The sequence below is a fragment of the Nelumbo lutea genome, chromosome 5, assembly GCF_056320005.1.
Source record: "Nelumbo lutea isolate HS-2025 chromosome 5, American lotus-T2T, whole genome shotgun sequence".
Classification (NCBI taxonomy): domain Eukaryota; kingdom Viridiplantae; phylum Streptophyta; class Magnoliopsida; order Proteales; family Nelumbonaceae; genus Nelumbo; species Nelumbo lutea.
This window is the reverse complement of record NC_142688.1, coordinates 28,161,828-28,184,958: the sequence shown is the minus strand read 5'-3', so window position 1 is coordinate 28,184,958 and position 23,131 is coordinate 28,161,828. Positions and strand designations below refer to the sequence as shown.

The following is a 23,131-nucleotide window of genomic DNA, read 5'->3' as shown; positions in this document are numbered from 1 at the left end:
TAATGAGGCTGTGAGCTCCTTAACGCCTGAAGCTGAAGATGAGTTGATTACTATACTCTCAAATGTTTTTATTAATTAATTACTCAACAACTGAAACAAAGAAATAAATCATTCAGTTCATCCACTTAAGCTGTTATCCAACAGACATATGCGGTACACTTCAACTATTTTGTTTACAGATAGTAATTGTTATGGATTTACCTACAAGGGTCTTTGAAAGCTAATAGATAGCAGCATTTATATAGTTATTTTCCTCTACCAGATAAGGTAAGGAAAGAAAGGAAAAGAAGTAGAAGCCACATGACATTGGTGTAAAACATTATATCAAGTACCTGGCCATGTTTTGTCCTTTTAAGAGAAAAATGAGAATGAGAATGAAAATCTGGATATACTTCTCTTGGAAAAAAAGATCATTTATTCCATGTCCCTTCATTGGCACGTGCAGCTTCTGTTCCCTCTATATGAAATGTTGAAGTTTATTAAACTAGCATGAAACTTACAACTGTTTTTCTCCAAACATGTATCAATTTAGGGAGTGACCAAAGGAAGACTCGCATTGCTAATGCATATTTCTCATTGTTCATGGCTGTTGGTAATGTTCTCGGGTTTGCTACGGGATCATACAGTGGCTGGTACTCCATTCTCCCCTTCACCGTGACATCCTCATGCGGTGTGAATTGTGCCAATCTCAAATCTGCATTTTTTATTGACATTGCTTTTATTGCCCTCACAACATATATAAGCATCTCAGCAGCTCAAGAACTGCCTCTAAGTTCCAGCAGTAGATCTGTCATCTCTGAAGATGAAAGACCAGAGCCGTCCCATAATGCTGAAGAAGCCTTCCTTTGGGAGTTGTTTGGAACTTTTAGATACCTCTCTTGGCCAGTTTGGATAATATTAATTGTTACTGCTCTGACATGGATTGGGTGGTTTCCATTTCTTCTCTTTGATACTGATTGGATGGGCCGAGAAATTTACAAAGGCAAGCCAAATGAAGGGCAGAATTATCATATTGGTGTAAGAATGGGTGCACTTGGTCTAATGTTAAATTCTATTGTTCTTGGGTTGACTTCAGTTGTACTGGAGAAACTTTGCAGGAAATGGGGGTCTGGTCTTGTTTGGGGAACATCAAATGTTCTCATGTCCTTGGGCCTAATAACTATGCTCATAATCTCTCTTGTAGTGAAGAATATGCACTTCCACAATGGTGATCTTCCTCCTTGTGGTGTTGTAATTGCTGCACTAGCTGCTTTTGCAGTTCTCGGTGTTCCATTGTCAGTAAGTTGTCTCACTCTTCTTCCAGAGGAGAACAAGGTTTTTTTTTTTTTCTTTATTAATGAAAAGAAAACATAGCAAAAGCTTTTCATTTTTCCATGAGTCTACATGCCTAACATTCTCTTTGGTCCATGTGTACCTTACATGTTTGGCATACATGCTAGGAAATTTCTTACCATTATTTAGGGCAGGATTTTTTTCTTTATTTTTTTATGCCCCAAAATTCGAATCTTCTGGACATCTCATCCCTCAACATTCTTCTGGATGTTCAAGAAAATATAATAATGTCCAGAAAAAAGTTCCACAGATTGGATGGTTAGATTGATCTAATCGTGTAATCATCATTTTTTAGTCTAGGATCTTAGGTGAGAAAAAACCCACCAAATGGTGAAACCTGACTTTGCTTCTTCTGGTCTAGCCTTTTTTTTTCTCAAGTTCTTTTCAATGTCCATCCTAAGAACTCTAACTACTTTTTTTGTCTTCTATGTTTTCTTTCAGGTTACTTATAGCATTCCTTATGCTATGATCTCCACACGTATCGAGTCCTTAGGACTAGGACAAGGTAGACATTTATTTGATTTATTTAGAATTTTTAATATACACTTGGAGATTCGACCATGAGGTTATTTCTTAGTTATTTGGATTTTGCAGGATTGTCAATGGGTGTACTCAATTTGGCTATTGTGATCCCACAGGTGTGTTTTGGTCTTATCCATCCTTCATCCATTCCTTATTCACAAGACTATTCTTTGTTTCTATGTTTTACCTGTGCTTTTTTTGTAAGGCCATACATTGTTAAATAGAAGAACAATGCTACAGATTTTTTTTTGGTGGAAATATCCCATCGTGTTTATAGTGTTTATATATAGTTAAATAGTCTATGCAGCGCAGGAAATTCCTACACAGAAAGTTAGTTTGTGGATTAAAAGGAATCCTGAATTACTCTCCTTGTCCTTGATTCATGAAAAATATTTTTGGCCCTAAGGCCTTGCCACTTGTTGTAGATAAGTTCTCTTTTATGGGCAACTTCTAAATTAAAAGAAAAAAAAGGTGAAAAATTAGAGGGAAGCTTCCTACTTGACTCCATTAGGCAACTTCTTCTTATGATATATAGTAGCACAAAAGGAAAATTGGAATGCATTGCTTAGGTACTGAGGACCACCACATGTGGGCATTGCATTGAAAGCTGGCCTTTTTTTCTTGATGGGGAAATCTTATATTTGAGGGTGACTGGTGGTTATTTACTGGATTATTGTCAAGGGAGGAGGTGCCTTGGTATTTTTTATTTTTGGTAATAGAAGCTAAACCTTTCGCATCTCACATGAACTGCTTGTACAGCTGGATCCCAAGAGCTGCAAATAGTATGTCTGATGCTTTGGCTTGAAAAGGTTTTACCCAAGGAAATTTCATAGCTTAGGGTTAAAATATTAATACATGTAGGCACAGGGGTATTTGTGTCTTTTTCTCTTGTTTTATGTCACCCTATATTATAATAAAAGAAGTGGGTACCTGGCACCAGGCCAACATGATTGGATTTCTCTATCATTCGAACCTCTTTTCTCCCTCCTCTTCTCTGCTTTTTAGGCTCTCTGTAACAGGTATGATCCATGTTTTACATGGTATAAGAGCAGGAAAAGTGATTGACAACACTTCATCTAGCTTTTCTTCCTGAAATTTTCTTTTTGGACCTGTCACAGAAAAAAGGAGGATCAAATTGGTCTGAAACAATTTTCTTCCTTTCCTCTTCTCTTCACCTTGGTTGTAGCACTAAGTGAGGCTTAGTTTTTGGTGACTAAGCATCAGTGATGAAGGAATAAGGATCTGGTAAGTCCTTCTGAATGCTCTTTTTTGGATAATATGGTCTAAGTTTATTCTTGGGTGTATCCCACGTGATGTTTGGTCATCTGTTTGCAGTGTGTGAATAGAAGTGAATTGTGAATGATTTTTAAGTTGCTAAACATGTTTTCTGTAGCCTCAAGGTTGTGAGATTAAATCTGGGAGTGTTTCTCAGATCCGTAAGGTGTAAACCTGCCTTTTACGTCAAGGGAGACAGCTGATTGGTTGTGGTAACTGTCTTTTCCTGGGTTGGTTCCTTTGTTAACCTGTTATACAGCAAGTAAGTGCTCCATTCTTGACTGAAGTTTCTGGCCAGCAAGGTGATTGGGTTGTTCAGCAGAAGTGTATAGGCTTCTTTGGTGTTTTTCCAGCAAAGAAAAGGGTTGGTTTTGGCAAGCTAATTGAGTGTTATCATGGCTACAGAAGATTCAGCTGTTCAAGCACCACATCTTTATCTCCAGTGTTTAGTACCGTTGTGGACAGCACTCACTTCCCTATCTCTATTACTCTTTTCAATGACACTAACTATCTAGAGTGGTCCAAGGGGGTAAAGTTTCATGTTGGGGGGAGAGGGAAGTAGGCTACATGGGTGGAGACATTGTGGAACCTAAGGAGAAGGGTTCTGCTCATGCTAAGTGGGCCCAAGAAAATTATTTGTTTATGTTATGTCTTGGATTTTGTCCACAATTCAAGCTTCTCTGAGGAAAAATTTTATGTGGGTAGACACAGCTAAGGAGATCTAGGATCATGCCAATGCAACCAATTCTGAACAAAGTAACCATGGTCGGTATCAATTGTTGACTGAATCTACTATGTGTAAACAAGGTGATAGGAGTTTTTCTGACCTTACTGCAGTTTGGAAGGAACTAGACCATTATTTGTAGATTGACTGGGAAAGTGACAAGGATGCATAAGCCTATAAGGCATTGGTAGATAACAAAAGAGTGTTTCATATGAACCTATTCGGGTTTAGATCTTGGGCTGTAAGGATCTACCCTCTATAAAGGTGTATTCTCTCATTTTGTCAGAAGAAAGTAGGAAGTTAGCTATGAACCCTGTACAGGAGGAGTAGATTGCCATAGTAGTTAAGGGAAATAATGGGAGAGGTAAGAAGATAGATGGTTATAAGAAGGCTGTTGAAGTTGATAAAGAGGGAAATAATGGGAGAGGTAAGAAGATAGATGGTTATAAGAAGGCTGTTGAAGTTGATAAAGACAAGTTGTGGTGTACACATTGCCAAAGACCACAGCATACCAAGGAGACATGTTGGAACATATGTGAAACCTAAGAATTTCCCATTATAGAAGAAACTAGAGAAGAAGAACTATAATTCAACAGATATAGATTTTCTGGAGTTTGAGTCTAACACTATTACTTCGGTTGCTTCTCATGAATATTTGGCTAGTTCTATATCCCAAGAAGTGCTTCTGTCTTCCATGAAGGAATTCTCTGTCATTAAAGATCATCTTGAGTAGTACCATTGGGTTTTGCATTGATCGGAGGATACTACCATTATTGCATCCACCTACTACAAACACTCCTTGGATCGTTGACTCAAAAGCCTCAAATCATATGATGGGTGAGCCCAACCTATTTTCCTCCTATAACTTGTTTGGAAGAGAGATAAGTTAAGACTAACTGATGGTTCATTTTCCAGCATTGTGGTCAAGGATCAATCTTTCTTCCTACGGGTATTGATTTATCACCTGTCTTCATGTGCCTAATCTACCTATTTATCTCCCATTCATTAGTAGTATTACAAATTCCTTGAACTGTTCAGTAACCTTCTATCCTTGTGCGTCCTTATAATAAAGATGATGTTTATATTTGGTATCATCATCTTGGCCATTTATCTTTTGAGCCATAAGAAGTTTTGTTTCTAGATTTGTTTAAATCGGTTAGTATATCGTCTTTTCAGTGTCAAACATGTCAATTGAATAAGCACTGTAAAATCAATTTTTCATAGAATAATAAAAGAGCATCTTCTTTCCATATTGTTCACTCTAATGTTTAGAGCCTTGTTTCATTTGTTACTGAAGGGAGCTACAAATATTTTATTAGCTTTATTGATGACATTTTCTCAATACACAAGGATTTATCCTTTCTAGTCCAAAGAGGAAATTCCAAAAATTATACAAGATTTTCACCATATGGTTTTTACACAGTTTCATGTTGAGATCAAAATATTCTAATCAGGTAATGCCAAGGACTATCTAAAAGGTGATCTCCAAAAGTTCTTTGCATCTTGTAGTTTTCTTCATCGAAGCTCATGCTCGAATACACCACAACAAAACAGTGTTGTAGGAAGAAAGAATTGTCATCTTCTCGAAGTTGATCATAGTTTACTTATCCACATGAATGTTCCCAAGAAATTTTGGATGGATGATACACTCCCCGGTGTCTACTTGATCAATGGAATGCCTTATCTCCTATAGTACCAAGCCCCACATCAAGTGTTGTTCCCTTAGTCCCCTCTGTTCTCTATTCCCCTTTGTGTTTTTAGTTGTCATTGCTTTGTTCACAATCACTCTTTCCTCAGTAAGCTTGGGGTTTGGTCCTATATGTTTGTTAGGTATCTATCTTTACAAAAGGGATATATAAGTGTTTTAACTCTAAATCTTAACAATATCTTGTTTCCATGGATGTATCTTTTTTGAGAATCAATCGTTCTTTCTTACCTCTCCTCCGGGGAGAATACTACACTTGAGGAGAAGCATGTTCAAACTTTGATGTCTCTCCCTTTCTCTTGTTCTTCCTACTTGACCCACAACTACCCAAGGGTTTGTCCATGATCACTTTCGTCACCACTGGGATCATCAAAGCGTGTAAGATGTGGAAAGACTAGGGACTATGCAACCAACATCAACATGCTCTTAGGAGGTAAATCCACAAGGTACCATTGTTCTTGTTGACTCTCTTATTGATATTGTTCTTATTGATGTTTTTAGTGATAACCCTATTGCAATGATGACCTTGACATTCCTATTGCTATTTATAAATGTGTTTGTTCATTTACCACAAAACCCCAATAGCTCATTTCACTTCTTGTAGTCACTTGTCTTCTTCTTTTCATGCTTTCCTTATGGCCATTTCTAATGTCACTATTTCTAAAAATGTTGTAGATGCCTTGCTTTCACCTGAATGGATAGATTCTATGAGGGAGGAAATTCAAGCCTTACATAAAAATACACATGGGAGTTTAAAATATCAATACACCTCGATATGCTAGAAGGGGTGTATCAAAATTCTGAGCAATGTGAATTTTATTTTATTTTTGTTTTTTTTTTATTTTCAAAGAGGGCCCCATTTTATGTTATTTATTATAATTTTTTTTCTTAAACCCCTTAAAATAGGTGTATCAGCATTCAAAAGATAAGATACGATATGCCCGTTATGAGGCGTATCATATTGAAAATTTATATCTTGGTTAGTTGATCTTCTTAAAAGAAAAGCGACGGTTGGGTGTAAGTGGGTGTTAACTATTAAGCACAGGGAAAATGGTTATGTGGAGAGATACAAGGCAAGGCTGGTAGCAAAGGGTAAGGTTTATGGAGTGGATTGTACTGAAACTTTTCCCTAAGACAAGGCTGATAGCAAAGGGTTTTAAGGTTTATGGAGTGGACTATACTAAAACTTTTTCCCTAGTTGCAAAAATGAATTGAATAATTTTTTTTTATCCCTATCTGCCAACCTTGATTGGGAATTACACCAACTTGATGTTAAAAATGTGTTCTTGAATGAAGATTTAAGGGAGGAGGTGTACATGGTTCAACGTCCAAGTTTTCATGTGGAGGGGAGTGAATAGAAGGTTCGTAGACTAAAGAGGTCCTTCTATAGGTTGAAGTAGTCTCCCGAAGCTTGGTTTAACAAGTCCAACATTGTTGTCCAATAGGTTGGTTTAGATAGTGCCAATCAAATCACACATTGTTTGTGAAGCGAGAGGACAAGATCGCAATGTTAATTGTGTATGTGGATAACATAGTCATCATTGGCAACAAGGAGTTAGAAATAATGAAGTTAAATAAATTCTTGGCTTCTTTGCCTAATCCCTGGGGGTGGACTTCCCAATGAAAGAGATTAAGGGTGAGCTCCTTCTGCCTAAAATTCAAGCTATTTGTTGGGAAGTTTTCCTTGGAAAGATTAATACTTGTGATATGCTATAGAGAAGAAGGCCTAATTCTTGCCTTCCTCCTTACATGTACCTTTTTATGTAGGGCTAGAGTCAAGACCCTCTCCTACCTGTTAATCTCCTATTCCTTTGTGCATTGCATATGGAGTATTTTTGTTCTCTTTTTGGTTGTGGGTGGGATCTCCCTTAAGATGTGGTTGATATTTAGTCCTAGCTTCTTGAGGCAACCAAAGAAAAGAGGGAGGATACTTTGGAGATCTACAAAGGCAGCACTTGTTTGGGAAGAGAATGGAACAATCTTCGATGGAAAGGGAAGGACTCTAGAGGAGATAGTACCACAAGCGCCTCGCCTTGGAAAGCCATTCATGGCTTATTACCAGCTTTTTCCCTTTTTATCAGGTATGATTTGAAAGGTAACTTCATAAAATTATGGGAACAAACTTGGGTGGGGAATGTACCTCTAAAGGACCAGTTTCCTTCCTTGTATGCCCTTTCTGGTTTTAAAAATGAGCCAGTTTCCTCTTTCTTGACCCCTTCCTCTTCCATTTCTGGGTTTGGTTGGAATTTGTGTCTGAGAAGGGCTATGAGAGACTCAGACCTAGAAAGTATTTCGAGTCTCCTCCTTCTTGATAATGTTTTCTTGGACCCTACTAAGGATGACTCTAGAATCTGGATCCCCACCCTTACTGGTTCTTTCTCTTGTGCCTCCTTCTTTAAAGTGCTAAGCCAGCCCACCAATCCTGTAACCCCTCCTTTCCCTATTAATGAGGTTTAGTGCAGGCCAATACCCCTTAATGTTGGTAGTTTTGTTGGTGTAAAGAGACTAGGCCGAGTGGGTCCTAGTATCTCCTCTTGTAATATATTTTCTTTTCTTGTTGGCTAATGGGCCTGTTATTTCCTTTTGTTTAATCTCTTTATGTTACTGCCTAGCTGGCCGCCCACTTAAGGGCATACTTGTCTTTACTCCAACATTAATGCTTAATAAAAAAAAGGATTAGAGGAGAAAGGAAAGATATTCGAATCTTCTTCTTCTTCCTTCTCTTTTCACCATCTTCTTCTCTCGTGCTACTGCTCTTACTTCTCTTCTTCTTTTTCTTCTATTCTTCAAATTTACACTAATATTTGAGGACTGAATTACATCTTGGTATCAGAGCAGGTCTATTTCTTCCTTTTTTTCTTCCTCTTTTCACGTACACCCTTAGATTAAGAGTGTATGGAGAGATAGATTCTCTATAGTTCAGAGGATCTCTGGCCTAGTTGGTAGAGGGTTTGGTGAGTTTAAATCTGGCTGGATATTGCCAAGAAGCGGTGCTGTTTTGTTGCCGCCCAAAACCCTAGCCGATTAGAGATTTTCGAAGGTACAGGTAAAGGTGAAGCTTTGGGTGTGGCGCTCTGTGCTTGGAAGGTGTCTTGTGACTCCTAAAGGAGGGCGGTTCAGGATTGGAAGAGATTCGGAAGTTCTGGTAGGAGCGGTTGCATCTTCTCTCTTCCTCCCCAACAACTGGACGGACTAAAACCCTAGTTTTCAAGCATCTAGGTTCTGGTTTGACTTCAAGTAAGTTTATATAGACAAAATTTCTGGTTCTTTGGTTTTCATTTGATTAATGGAGCCATACGGAAGTGAGTTCAAGCAAGTGTCGATTTCCGGTCTTGGCTCGATAGATTCCGTTTTGACTGGTGTGACCACAATCAAGCTAGATGTGACAAATTATCTTGCCTGGGCACAGTCTATAAGAATTTATGTCTATAGTAGAGGAAAAGTTGGGTATCTCATAGGTAGTAAAGTGAAACCCAAAGAGACAGACCCTGAATTTGTGAAATGGATGCAAGGGAACTATACTGTCATAGGATGGTTGGTCAATTCTATGCAACCACATATAAGTCAACATTATCTCTGGATGTCTTCGGCTAAGGAGATATGGGACAGTGTTACTGAGACCTATTCACAGAAGTTGAATGGAGCCAGAGTCTATAAGTTGAAAAGTGATGTGAAGAACCTAAGACAAGGGGAGAAGAGTGTAGCAATCTACTACTCTATATTGAAATCCCTATGGCAAGAAATTGATGTTATGGAGACAGTTGTATGGGAGAGTAAGAATGATGCTGAAATGTATAGGAAGTTGGTGGAGAGAAATAGGGTGTTTGAATTTATCACTGGACTCAACCCTGAGTTTGACATCATTAGGCAAAATATCCTGGCCAGAGATGAGGTTACTCTTTCCTAGGCATATGCTATGATAAGCAGTGAGGAGAGTAGGCAGTAGGTTCAGTTGCAGGGTCCACCTACAAAACACTTTGCACATACTGGAATAAAGCCAAAGGGTTCCACTGAGAAAAAGGAGAAGATATGTGAATATTGCAAGAAACCGAGGCATACAAAGGACACTTGCTGGAAGCTTCATCCTGAGCTTCTTCTTGATAGGTTTAAGAATAACAACTCTAAGAAGGGCAGTCAGGTAGGAAAGCCTAAGACAGCTAATGTTGCTACAGTACCTGAAGGAGGAAATAAGGAGAGTGAAGAAAAATCAACCATTGAGCAGTTGGCAGCAATGAAGGCAGATTTTGAAAAGTATGGGAGGCTACTAAATCACTTGGAAGCTACTGTTTCTTCATTTCACTCTTCCAACAACAACGCATCATCTTCATCTGCATTTGCTCACTCAAGTATTCGTGCTTCTGCAAATCATGCTTCAGTTTCAGGTAATCATAAAATCCCTTAGATTATTGATTCCGGTGCATCAAACCATATGACCAGCCTGTCTAATCTCTTCTGCTCATACCACCTTCTCTCTGGGAAAGAGAAAATATACCTTGCTGATGGGTCTCTTGCTCCCATCTCTGGTAAAGGAGATATAAAGACCTCTGACACCCTGTTTTTATCTTCTATTCTTCATGTCCCTAAGCTTAACACAAACCTCTTGTCCGTTAGTAGCTTAACAAAGTCCATGAATTGCAGCATAACCTTCTTTCCCACTCATTGTGTTTTTCAGGACCTGCAGTCTCAGAGGATGATTGGGAGTGGCCATGAGGCGAACAGAATATACTTGCTGGACACACCGGATCAAGCTTTGGGACCACCTCATGGAGTTGCCTTAGAGTCAGTCGTGTCAGAGTCTGTTAATAATTTTATTATGTCATTTTCGGTTTGGTCACTTGTCTTTTTCTGTTTTGAGTCATCTGTTCCCAGATATGTTTAAACGAGTGTCTTTATCGAGTCTTCACTGTGAATCATGTGAGATGGCAAAGCATTGTAGACATTCCTATTCAATTGGCAATAAAAGATCACTTTCTCATCTCCATATTGTTCACTTTGATGTGTGGGGACCATATCACATGCCAACCATGGGGGGTTACAGGTACTTTATCCTTTTTATTGATGATTATTCGCGTTACACTTGGATTTATCTCATGAAATCCAGGGATGAAGTACCAGCTATTGTGAAAAATTTTCATGAACTCATCCTCACCCAGTTTAATACTCGTATCAAAATATTCCGCTTTGACAATGCTAAGGAGTATTTTGAGAGAACCCTCTCCACCTACCTTGAAACTTTTGGGGTTATTCATCAAAGTTCTTGTTCCTACACTCCACAACAAAACAGGGTGGCGGAAAGAAAGAACAGGCATGTGGTTGAGGTTGCCAGATCCCTCTTGTTTGTATCCCATGCTCCTATAAAATTTTTGGGAGATGTTTTTCTTACTACTACTTTTTTGATCAATCGTATGCCCTCCCGGGTCCTTAACTTCGAAACCCCCTTTAGCCTTCTCTTCCCGGATGAAAATATTTTTTCTCTTCCTCTCCATGTTTTTGGGTGTACTTGCTATGTTCATATTCACAGTCATCAAAGGCACAAGTTTGAACCTAAGGCTCGTAAATATGTTTTTCTAGGGTATGCTTCCACACAGAAGGGATATTGCTGTTTTGATCCAATTAGTGGCACCCGCTATGTATCTCGGGATGTCACCTTTGCTGAGTTGACTCCTTTCTTTAGCATTTCTCCTGAGGGGGAGAAATCTGAAGAGCTCTTTGCTATGTCTCCAACTGTTCCTCTTCCAATTCCTCTTGAGTCCTATCATGAGGTGTCTACTTCTCCCACTAGACCTACCTCCGATATTCCTATTCCTCCTCCTACTCCATCTCATTCTCCTATAATTCCTCCTCCTCCTGTTCTCCAAAGGTGGTACCACTGGCAGAGATTCAGACATGGGCAGGTTGTTTCCACTCCTACAGAAGAGCCTCTTGTTTCTTCCATCATTATTGAGGTAACAGGTCAGCCTTCTTCTGACCCATCTACAGCTTTCCCAGACCTTGACATTCCTATTGCTCTCCGCAAGGGCAAGCGGAAGTGTACAATCCATTGTATCTCCAAACACATGTCTTACAACCTTCTCTCTCCTTCCTACTACTCTTTTCTTGCTTCTGTTTCTTCCCATGTGATACCCAGGTCCGTACCGGAAGCCTTATCTCAACCTGAATGAAGGGATGCTATGATGGCTGAACCGGATGCTTTGCATAAGAACCATACCTGGGATATTGTTGACTTGTCTGAAGGGAAGGAACCAGTGGGTTGTAAATGGGTGTTTACCATTAAATATCACTCTGATGACTCTATTGAGAGGTTTAAGGCTAGGCTGGTTGCTAAGGGCTACACTCAAATGTATGGTATTGACTATCTTGAGACATTTGCTCCTGTAGCTAAGATGACCTCAGTCAGGGTTTTGTTATCTCTAACCGCTACTTTTGATTGGCCCCTACACTAGTTTGATGTTAAAAATGCTTTCTTGAATGGAAACCTACATGAAGAAGTCTATATGTCTACCTCCAGGGGTATATGGGAAGGAAATGCAATGCAAGGTGTGTAAACTGCAGAAATCTATTTATGGTCTCAAATAGTCTCCTCGGGCTTGGTTTGAGAGGTTTAGGGCTTCTCTTGTCTCCTTTGGCTATACACAAACTCAATCTGATCATACCCTGTTCTTGAAGAGAAATGGTTCTCTGGTAACCTTGATAGTTTATGTTGATGATATTGTAGTCATGGGTAATGACACTCAAGAGGTTAGTAAACTAAAAAGATTTCTCAACTCTGAATTTGAGATCAAGGATTTGGGAGATCTTTGGTATTTTTTGGGCATTGAAGTTGCTAGATCTAAGGATGGTATCTTCATTTCTCAGTGTAAATATGTCCTTGACCTACTTGCTGAGACTGGTAAACTTGGAGCTAAACTAATCTCCACTCCTATTGATCCTAATCATAAGCTTTCTGCTACAAATGGTGAGCTTTTATCTGATAAGGGGGTGTTTCAGAGACTGCTTGGCAAGTTGTTATATCTTTCCATGACTCGGCCAGATATTTCCTATGCAGTAAGTGTTATTAGTCAATTTATGCATTCTCCCAGAGATACTCATTTAGTTGCTGCAGAAAGGGTTCTGTGTTACTTGAAAGGTACTCCAGGGAAAGGTATTCTATTTGCCAAACATAGACACATGAAGCTGGAAGCTTTCACTGATGCTGATTGGGCAGGATGTATTGATGATAGGAGATTCACCTTAGGTTATTGTGCTTTGGTCGCTGGGAACATTGTGTCGTGGAGGAGTAAGAAACAGTCTGTAGTTGCTAGATCCTCGGCTGAAGCAGAATACAGGGCAATGGCACATGGTGTGTCAAAATTACTGTGGCTACGATCCCTTTTAGAAGAATTGGGGGTTGACTACGAGAAGCCAATGGCGCTCTACTGTGACAACCAAGCAGCTATCAACATTGCACATAATTCTGTTCAGCATGACAGAACTAAGCACATTGGGGTTGATAGACATTTTATAAGGGAAAGAGTTTCCTCAGGAGAAGTTTGTTTGCCATTCATCACATTAGACGAACAATTGGCTGATATCTTGACCAAGGGAGTTCCAAGAGGGAAAATGACACACTATATAAGCAAGTTGGGCATGATTGACCTCTATGCTCAATTTGAGGGGGAGTGTAAAGAGACTGGGCCGAATGGGTCCTAGTATCTCCTCTTGTAATATCTTTTCTTTTCTTGTTGGCTAATGGGCCTGTTATTTCCTTATGTTTAATCTCTTTATGTTACTGCCTAGCTGGCCGCCCACTTAAGGGTGTAAAGAGACTGGGCTGAATGGGCCCTATCAGCCTCTCTTGTAATGTCTTTTATTTTATGTTGATGGGCCACACTTAATGGGCCCGTTATTTTATGTTGATGGTCGCCCACTTAAGGGCATTTTTGTCATCATCAAATTTTTAAATCTTAATAAAATAGGGTTAGAGGAGAATGGAGGATTATTCGACTCCTTCTCTTACCTCTTCTCTTTGCCATCTTCTTCTCTTGTACAATTATTCAGACCTGTTTTATTCTGCTAATCACTAAGTTTAATCTTGATATTGAAGGACTGATTCACATCTTGGTATCAAAGCGGGTTTAGTTCCTCTTCCTTCTTTTCTTCATTCTTGTACACTCTAAAATCAAGGGAGTGTATGGAGAGATAGGTTCTCTATAGTATAGAGAATCCCTTGCCTAGTTGGTTGAAGGGTTTGGAGAGTTTAGTTCTTGCTAGATTTTGCCAAGAAGTGATGTTGTTTTGCTGCTGCCCGAAACCCTAGCCGATTAGAGATTTTTGAGGTTACCAGGAAAGGTGAAGCTCGGGTGTGGCACTCTGTGCTTGGAAGGTGTCTTGTGACTTCTAAAGGAGGGCGATTCAGGTTTGGAAGAGTTTGGGTTAGTCTGGTAGGTGTGGCAATATCTTTTCTCTTCCTCCCATCTGTTGGACGGAGCAAAACCCTAGTTTTTCAAGCACCCGAGTTCTGGTTTGACTTCAAGTAAGTTTACATAGTCAAAATTTATGTTCTTTGATTTCCGTTTGATTAATGAAGACATACGGAAGTGAGTTCGAGCAGGTGCCGGTTTCTGGACCTGCCTCAGTAGATTCTGTTTTGACTGGTGTTGCCACAATTAAGCTAGATGGGATGAACTATCTTGCTTGGGCACAGTCTATAAAAATCTATATTTGTAGTAGAGGAAAATTTGGGTATCTCACAAGCAGTAAGGTGAAACCCGAAGAGACAAACCCTGAATTTGAAAAATGGATGCAAGAGAACTATACTGTTATAGGATGGTTAATCAACTCTATGAAACCCCATATAAGCCAACATTATCTCTGGATGTCTTCAGCTAAGGAGATATGGGACAATGTAACTGAGACCTATTTACAGAAATTGAATGTAGCCAGAGCGTACAAATTGAAAAGTGATGTGAAAAACCTGAGACAGGGGGAGAAGAGTGTAGCAATCTACTACTCTATACTAAAATCCCTATGGCAGGAAATTGATGTTATGGAGACAGTGGTAGGGGAGAGTAAAAAGGATGCTGAAATGTATAGAAAACTGGTGGAGAGAAATAGGGTGTTTGAGTTTCTCACTGGACTCAACCCTGAGTTTGATATTATCAGACAGAATATTTTGGCCAGGGATGAGGTTTCTCTTTCACAGGCATATGCTATGATAAGTAGTGAGGAGAGTAGGCGGCATGTTCAGTTGCAGAGTCCACCTACAGAACATTTTGCACATGCGGAAACAAAAGGACCCTACTAAGAAAAGAGAGCAGGTGTGAATATTGCAAGAAACCACAGCATACAAAGGACACCTGCTGGAAGCTTCATCCTGGACTTCTCCCCGATAGATTTAAGAACAATAATAACCCTAAGAAGGGCAGTCAGGTGGGAAAACCCAAGGCTGCTAATGCTGCTATAGTACCTGAAGGGGGAAATAAGGAGAGTGAAGAGAAATTAACTATTGAGCAGTTGGTTGCAATGAAGCTAGATTTTGAGAAGTATGGGAGGCTCCTAAATCACCTGGAAGCTACAGTTTCTTCAGCTCACCCTTCCAATAGTACATCATCTTCATCAGCTTTTGCTCACTCAGGTACTCGTGCTTCTGCAAATCATGCTTCAAATTCAGGTAATCATAAAATCCCTTGGATTATCGATTCCGGTGCATCAGACCATATGACCAGTCTATCTAACCTTTTTTGCTCATATCACCTTCTCTCTGGGAAAGAGAAAATTTCCCTTGCCGATGGGTCTCTTGCCCCCATCTCTGGTAAAGGTGATATAAAGACCTTTGACACCCTATTTTTATCTTCTGTTCTTCATGTCCCTAAGCTTAACACAAACCTCTTATCTGTTAGTAGCTTAACAAAGTCCATGAATTGCAGCATAACCTTCTTTCCCACTCATTGTGTTTTTCTGGACCTGCAATCTCAGAGGATGATTGGGAGTGGCCATGAGGCGAACAGAATATACTTGCTGGACACACCGGATCAAGCTTTGGGACCACCTCATGGAGTTGCCTTAGAGTCAGTCGTGTCAGAGTCTGTTAACAATTTTATTATGTCATTTTCGGTTTGGTCACTTGTCTTTTTCTGCTTTGAGTCATCTGTTCCCAGATATGTTTAAAGGAGTGTCTTTATCGAGTCTTCACTGTGAATCATGTGAGCTGGCAAAGCATTGTAGACATTCCTTTTCAATTAGCAATAAAAGATCACTTTCTCATTTCCATATTGTTCACTTTGATGTGTGGGGGCCATATCACATGCCAACCATGGGGGGTTGCAGGTACTTTATCCTTTTTATTGATGATTATTCGCGTTACACTTGGATTTATCTCGTGAAATCCAAGGATGAAGTACTAGCTATTGTGAAAAATTTTCATGAACTCATCCTCACCCAGTTTAATACTCGTATCAAAATATTCCGCTTTGACAATGCTAAGGAGTATTTTGAGAGAACCCTCTCCACTTACCTTGAAACTTTTGGGGTTATTCATCAAAGTTCTTGTTCCTACACTCCACAACAAAACGGGGTGGCGGAAAGAAAGAACAGGCATGTGGTTGAGGTTGCCAGATCCCTCTTGTTTGTATCCCATGCTCCTATAAAATTTTTGGGAGATGCTGTTCTTACTACTACTTTTTTGATCAATCGTATGCCCTCCCGGGTCCTTAACTTCAAAACCCCCTTTAGCCATCTCTTCCCAGATGATGATCTCTTTTCTCTTCCTCTCCGTGCGTTTGGATGTACTTGCTATGTGCATATTCATAGTCACCATAGGCACAAGTTTGAACCTAAGGCTCATAATTGTGTTTCTGGGATATGCTTCCACACAGAAGGGTTATTGCTGTTTTGATCCAATTCGTGGCACCTGCTTTGTATCTCGGGATGTCACCTTTGCCGAGTTGACTCCCTTTTTTAGTATTCCTCCTGAGGGGGAGAAATCTGGTGAGCCCTTTGTAATGTCTCTAGCTGTTCCTCTTCCCATCCCTTGTGAGTCCGATTATGGGGTGTCCACCTCTTCCACTGGACCTATCTCTGATATCCCTACTCCTCCTCCTTCTGCTCCTGCTTTCCAAAGGTGTTACCAAAGGCAGAGATTCAGACATTGTGCAGGTTGTTTCCACTCCTTCAGAAGAGCATCTTGCCACTCCCATCATTCCTGAGGAAACAGGTCAGCCCTCTACTGACCCATCTCTGACTGTCTCAGACCTTGACCTTCCTATTGCTCTTCGCAAGGGCAAGCGGAAGTGTACAGCCCACTGTATCTCCAAACACTTATCTTGCAGCCTTCTCTCCCCTTCCTACTACTTTCTTGCATCTGTTTTTTCCCATGTGATACCCAAGTCTGTACCAGAAGCATTATCTCAAGCTGAATGGAGGGATGCTATAATGACTGAACTTGATGCATTGCATAAGAACCATACCCGGGATATTGTGGACTTGCCGGAAGGGAAGGAACCAGTGGGTTATAAATGGATGTTTACCATTAAGTATCACTCTGATGGCTCTGTTGAGAGGTTCAAGGCTCGGTTGGTTGCTAAGGGTTACACCCAAATGTATGGCATTGACTATCTTGAGACATTTTCTCCTGTGGCTAAGATGACTTCAATCAGGGTCTTACTTTCTCTAGCAACTACTTTTGACTAGCCCCTACACCAGTTTGACGTTAAAAATGCCTTCTTGAATGAAGACCTGCATGAAGAGGTCTATATGTCTCTACCTCCGGGAGTGTATGGGAAATAAATGAAAGGCAAGGTGTGTAAACTACACAAATCTATTTATGGTCTCAAACAATCTCCTCGGGCTTGGTTTGAGAGATTTCGGGCTGCTCTTGTCTCCTTTGGCTACATTCAAACACAATCTGATCATACATTGTTCTTGAAGAGAAATGACTCTCTAGTGACCTTCTTGATTGTTTATGTTGATGACATTGAGGTCAAGGGTAATGACATTGAAGAGGCCAGTAAACTAAAAGGATTTCTCAACTTTGAATTTGAAATCAAAGACTTGGGAGATTTTCGATATTTCTTGGGCATTGAAGTTGCTCGGTCTAAGGATGGTATCTTCATATCTCAGTGCAAATATGTCATTGATCTTCTTGCTGAAATTGGTAAACTTGGAGCTAAACCTATCTCCACTCCCATTGATCCTAATCATAAGCTTTCTGCCACGGATGGTGAACCTTTGTCTAATAAGGGAGTGTTTCAGAGACTGCTTGGGAAGTTGTTATACCTTTGCATGACTCGGCCAGATATTTCCTATGCAGTAAGTGTTATTAGTCAGTTTATGCATTGTCCCAGAGATACTCATCTTGTTGCTGCAGAAAGGGTTATATCCTACTTGAAAGGTACTCCAGGGAAAGGTGTTCTATTTGCTAAGCATGGTCACATGAAGTTGGAAGCCTTTACTGATGCAGATTGGGCAGGATGTATTGATGACAAAAGGTCCACCTCTGGTTATTATGCTATGGTTGTTGGGAATATTGTGTCTTTGAGGAGTAAGAAACAATCAGTAGTTGCTAGATCCTCAGCTGAAGCAGAATACAAGGCAATGGCTCGTGGCATGTCAGAATTACTATGGCTACGATCCCTTCTAGAGGAATTGGGGGTGGACTATGAGAAATCAATGATGCTATATTGTGACAACCAAGCTGCTATCAACATTGCACATAATCCTGTTCAACATGACAGAACTAAGCACATTGAGGTTGATAGGCATTTCATAAGGGAAAGAGTCTCTTCAGGAGAAGTTTGTTTACCATTCATCACATCAGAAGAGCAACTGACTGATATCTTGACCAAGGGAGTTCCAAGGGGGAAATTGACACACTATATAAGCAAGCTGAGCATGATTGACATCTATGCTTAGCTTGAGGGGGAGTGTAAAGAGGTTGGGCCAAATGGGCCCTAGCAGCCTCTCTTGTAATATCTTTTATTTTATGTTGATGGGCCACACTTAATGGGTCTGTTATTTATTCTTGTTTTATTTTCTTTATGTAACTGCCAAGCTGGCCGCCCACTTAAGGGCATTCTTGTCATCATCAAATTTTTAGATCTTAATAAAATAGGGTTAGAGGAGAATGGATGATTATTCGACTCCTTCTCTTACCTCTTCTCTTCGCCGTCTTCTTCTCTTGTACAGTTATTCAGATCTGTTTTATTCTGCTAATCACTAAGTTTAATCTTGATATTAAAGGACTGATTCACATCTAAGGGCATACTTGTCATTACTCCAACATTAATGCTTAATAAAAAAAAAGGATTAGAGGAGAAATGGAAGATATTCGAATCTTCTTCTTCCTTCTCTTTTCGCCATCTTCTTCTCTTGTGCTGCTGCTCTCTTCTCTTCTTCTTTTTCTTCTAATCTTCAAATTTACACCTAATATTTGAGGACTGATTTACATCTGTTGGGAAGCCTTTCTGGAAAGAATCAACACTAGTGATCTGCTCCAAAAGAAAAAACCCAATACTTGTTTGTCCCCTCATTGGCGTGTTCTTTGTAAAGCTAATGGGAAGACCGGTTTTCATCTTTTGGTGTCTTGCCAATTTGCAAAGTCTATTTGAGAGTGGGCTTTCTCTCTTTTTGGGTGTACTTGGATTCCTCCATCAAATTTGCAAGGCCTATTTGCTCTTTTTTTCAGGTGGTGTATGAAAAGGGGAAGGACTATGTGGAGAGGACTGAGGGCAGCAGTATGCTGTCTTTATGGGAACAAAGAAACTCCAGAATCTTCTCTGATGTAGAACGAGGTGCTGAAGAGCTGAGGGCCCTGATCCACATAAGGTTTATTCAGTGGATGAAGTCCCTAGAGCTATTCACAAAATATATAGTGGATGACATGCTGAGGAAGTGGGGTGAGATTGCTAACTGTACCCATGTGTCTTGGACTCCCCCACCTGCAGGTTTCATAAAACTAAACTTTGATGGAAGTAGCAAAGGGAACCCTGAACAATTAGGGATTGGGGGTGTCTTCAGGGATGAGAATGGGGTTGTTTCTGCCATGTTCTCAGGCCCAATTGGAGTGGGTGACTCTCTCAGAGCTGAGATTCATGCAGTTATGGAAGGTGTCCAGAAAGCTAGGGAGATGAATATCAGAAAACTCATAATTGAAGGGGACTCGGAGGTGGTGGTTGGGTGGCTGAACAAAGAAGATAGTGGTTTATGGAGTTATAGTAATTTGAAGAGGAAATTCAGATGGCTGATTCGAGAAATGGAAGTTAAAATCAGTTGGGTAAAAAAATCAGCTAATTCTTTTGCTGATGGGTTAGCTAAACAAGGGGTGGATAGGGATGTCATGTTCTGGGCACAGATGTAATTTAATTTTCTTCTTTTTCTGTTTTCTCTCTCTCTTGGGGCTAATGATGTAGTTGGAAGATAAGAAATTTGGCTTCTTCTTTGTAATTTATTGTGATAATTAATGAATTGTGCTATTGATAAAAAAAAAAACTCTGGAGGAGATAGTAGAAAGCATCAAAATAAAGCTTGCATATTGAGAAAATATTGGACAGCTTTCAGATGTTCTTTGTCAATGACATTTTAAGCGCCTAGGCCATGATAGCACAATCCTTTAGAGAAAAAAACAAAATAAGGTTTGATTGGAAGCCTCCAAAAGGCAACAAACTAAAACTGAACTTTGATGAAAGCTCCTTTGGAAATCTGGGTAGGGCAATAATAGGAGGTGTCATTAGAAACTCTCAAGGTAGGATAATGGCTTTATTTTCAGGGCCAATTGGAGCGGAAAACTCCTTGAAAGCTGAATTGATGGCTTCGTTGCAAGGTCTTTGATTAGCAAAACAATTGGGCTATAAACAAGTCAAGGTGGAAGGGGATTCAAAACTAATTATCTCTTGGGAAAATTGTAATAGACATGCCTCATGGATGCTTAGACATGCTTTTAGGGTAGTGGAAAGTATCACAAAGGAAATAAGTGTTGAATTCAAGTGGGTAAGGACTGAAAAGTTATGAGACAGCAATTGTTTTGGGCTTCTATGTAAATGTAATTCGGTTTTTGGGAATGACTGTCCTGTCATCTAGATGTATTAATCTCATCTATAAGCAAATATAATAAAATATTCTCTTCTCAGTTTGATGTGAATGATCTGGTACAAGACTGGCAAGTTGGGAGTTAGGTCAGCTAACACTCCCATTGAAAAACCATAAATTGGGAGACAGTGAGGGGGGAGGGGGTTCAGATATTAAGCAGTACCAAAGGTCAGTTAATTTGTTACACATTAAAGGGGATAGAAGAGCTCAGGGTAGACGAAAAAGGACATGAGTAGTAGTAAGAAATGATTTAAGCACTAATAGTTTAATAGTGGATATGGCTTTAAATAGAACAAATTGGCGAAACAGGATTCATGTAGCCAACTCCATATACTTGGGATAAGGCATGGATGATGGATGACCAAAGGTTGGATGGAAGGTGGTTGTACTTGTCCATGACCAGGCCCAATATTGTCTATGCTTTACGTGTTCTAAGTTAACATATACACCCTAAAAAGGACTTATATCATGGGTTAAGAAAGGGTTCTTAGGTACTTGAAGAAACATCTAGGAAGTACTTTTTCTCTAAGCAGTCACATGAGAGTTGAAGTATATACTGATGTTGATGAGGCCGGCTCCACAAATGACTGTAGGTATACCTTGGGATATTATACCTTCGTTGTGGGTAACTTGGTGACATGGAAGAGCAAGAAACCATCTGTGGTGGCCAGATCTAACGCTGAAGTTGAGTATCGTGCTACAGATTATTGTGTTGCTGAGGTGTTATGCATTAAGAGTTTGTTAGGAGAATTGGGATTTAGTGTTGATGGTCCAATGTCTCTTTATTGTGACAACAAGGCAGCTATAAATATAGCTGCAAACCCTGTCCTACAGGATAGGACAAAGCACATTTAAGTGGACAAGCATTTTATAAGGGAGAAGGTTGAAAAGGGGGAAGTATATACTCCTGTAAATTCTAAAGATCAATTAGCCTTCTTACCAATGTGAATGCCCTACACCATAATGAGTTGTGTAACAAATTGGGATTGATTAACATCTATAATCCAACTTGAGGGAGAGTGTTAAAATATTATTACATGTAGGCTGAGGGGGTATTTGTGTCTTTTTTTTCTTGTTTTATGTCACCCTATTTTTTACTAAAAGAAGTGGGTGCCACCAGCCCGCACAATTAGATTTCCCTGTCATTCAAAGCTCTTTTCTCCCTCGTCATCTCTACCTTTCTTCTCTCTGTAACAGGTCTGATCCATGCTTTACAGGGGTGTTTTGGGTTCTGAGGATCCTTGTAATTGTGTGCTGTTGATATATTTGAAGGTGTATTGGAATTCCTCCTTTATTTCCTGTTCTTTTGTATGTCTTTTGTCTTGCTATTAATGATATTATTGCAATATCCGTTGCTTGTACAAAAACACACGAAACATGTATCTTTTTTGTTTGTAACGATCATTAGTTTGATCCCAACCAATTACTAGTCATCAATGCCTTAAAAATCTGTATTTAGCAAGTTACGACAGAAGAATTGAACTCTTATAGTCAGTCCAAAGTTTTGATTTGGATCTATGTTTGGCTAGTCTAGGGCTTTGCTACCCTAGAACTATGACCAAATCCTGTCTAACGTGTTCTGAGACATTCATAATGGAAATTTTTTATTATTTTCTTCCTATTGGGTAACAAAGTTTATCTTTTATTACTGTTTTGTTCAATCAAGAAAGTTGGTTTTGCCTTTAATTTCAAGGTGCTAAGATGATGATTTTGGAATTTGATACCAGGTACTTGTATCCTTGGGAAGTGGACCATGGGATCAACTATTTGGTGGTGGGAACTCACCATCCTTTGCTGTGGGAGCAGTTGCAGCCTTTACCAGTGGACTTGTAGCCATATTGGCTCTATCTCGAACTTATACACCGAAGCCTAGGCCCCTTGTATAATGTATTAAAATGCCTTTTCTTGGGTTTGTTATTCGATTGAGAACACCGGTTCTTACTCTAGTATTAAGATGCTAAGGTGATGGCGCCTGGCATTTGAGATCAGGTGGTGGTATCCTTGGGAAGTGGATTGAGGGATCGTCTCTTTGGTGGTGGGAACTCACCCTCCTTGTCTGTGGGTAGCAGTTGCAGCTTTTTCCAGCAGAGCTGTAGCCATATTGGGCTCCTTTTGACCTCACACACCGAAGCCTAGGTCCTGTGAGGTATTAAAATGTTTTTTTTTTTTTTTTCAATAGATCTATTCATTATCACAGGAGTATGTTACATGGAAACTGGGAATTTGTAATTTATTAAAGAAAATTTTGTATATAATTATTGTCATCAACAAAACCAGTCACTCTTTTCTAGCAGTTTTCACCATGTGGTTAATTGAGCCAGGACGGAGCTGTTGCTCATTTGGAAGATTCTCTAATTTGCAAATTGAGAACCAAGGTTTTGTGCCAGTTTACCCTTGAGAGAGAGAGAGAGGGTTACGCTCTTTCCAGTAAGGACTGTTCCAAGGGATTATTCAAAGTACTTACAGGAAGTGGTTTATATATGCTCATTGCCTGCACCTTGTACTGACAAATG

The 23,131-nt window shown here is 39.8% G+C and overlaps 1 protein-coding gene across 2 annotated transcripts in view; it reads left to right on the top strand.

Moving 5' to 3' along the window:
- SUT4 (sucrose transporter 4) overlaps positions 1–22,911 on the top strand; it is a 43,282-nt gene extending 20,371 nt beyond the window's left edge. Inside the window, exons 2-5 of one of the 2 annotated variants that reach the window (XM_088946170.1) lie at positions 533–1,278; positions 1,774–1,837; positions 1,927–1,970; positions 22,346–22,911. In XM_088946170.1, coding sequence (XP_088802296.1) covers positions 533–1,278; positions 1,774–1,837; positions 1,927–1,970; positions 22,346–22,504 — 1,013 coding nt within the window. In that variant the 3' untranslated portion in view covers positions 22,505–22,911. Of the gene's footprint in view, positions 1–532; positions 1,279–1,773; positions 1,838–1,909; positions 1,971–22,345 lie in introns of both variants that reach the window. The other variant, XM_088946171.1, reaches the window with a different exon arrangement.
- The last annotated feature ends 220 nt before the right edge of the window (positions 22,912–23,131 follow it).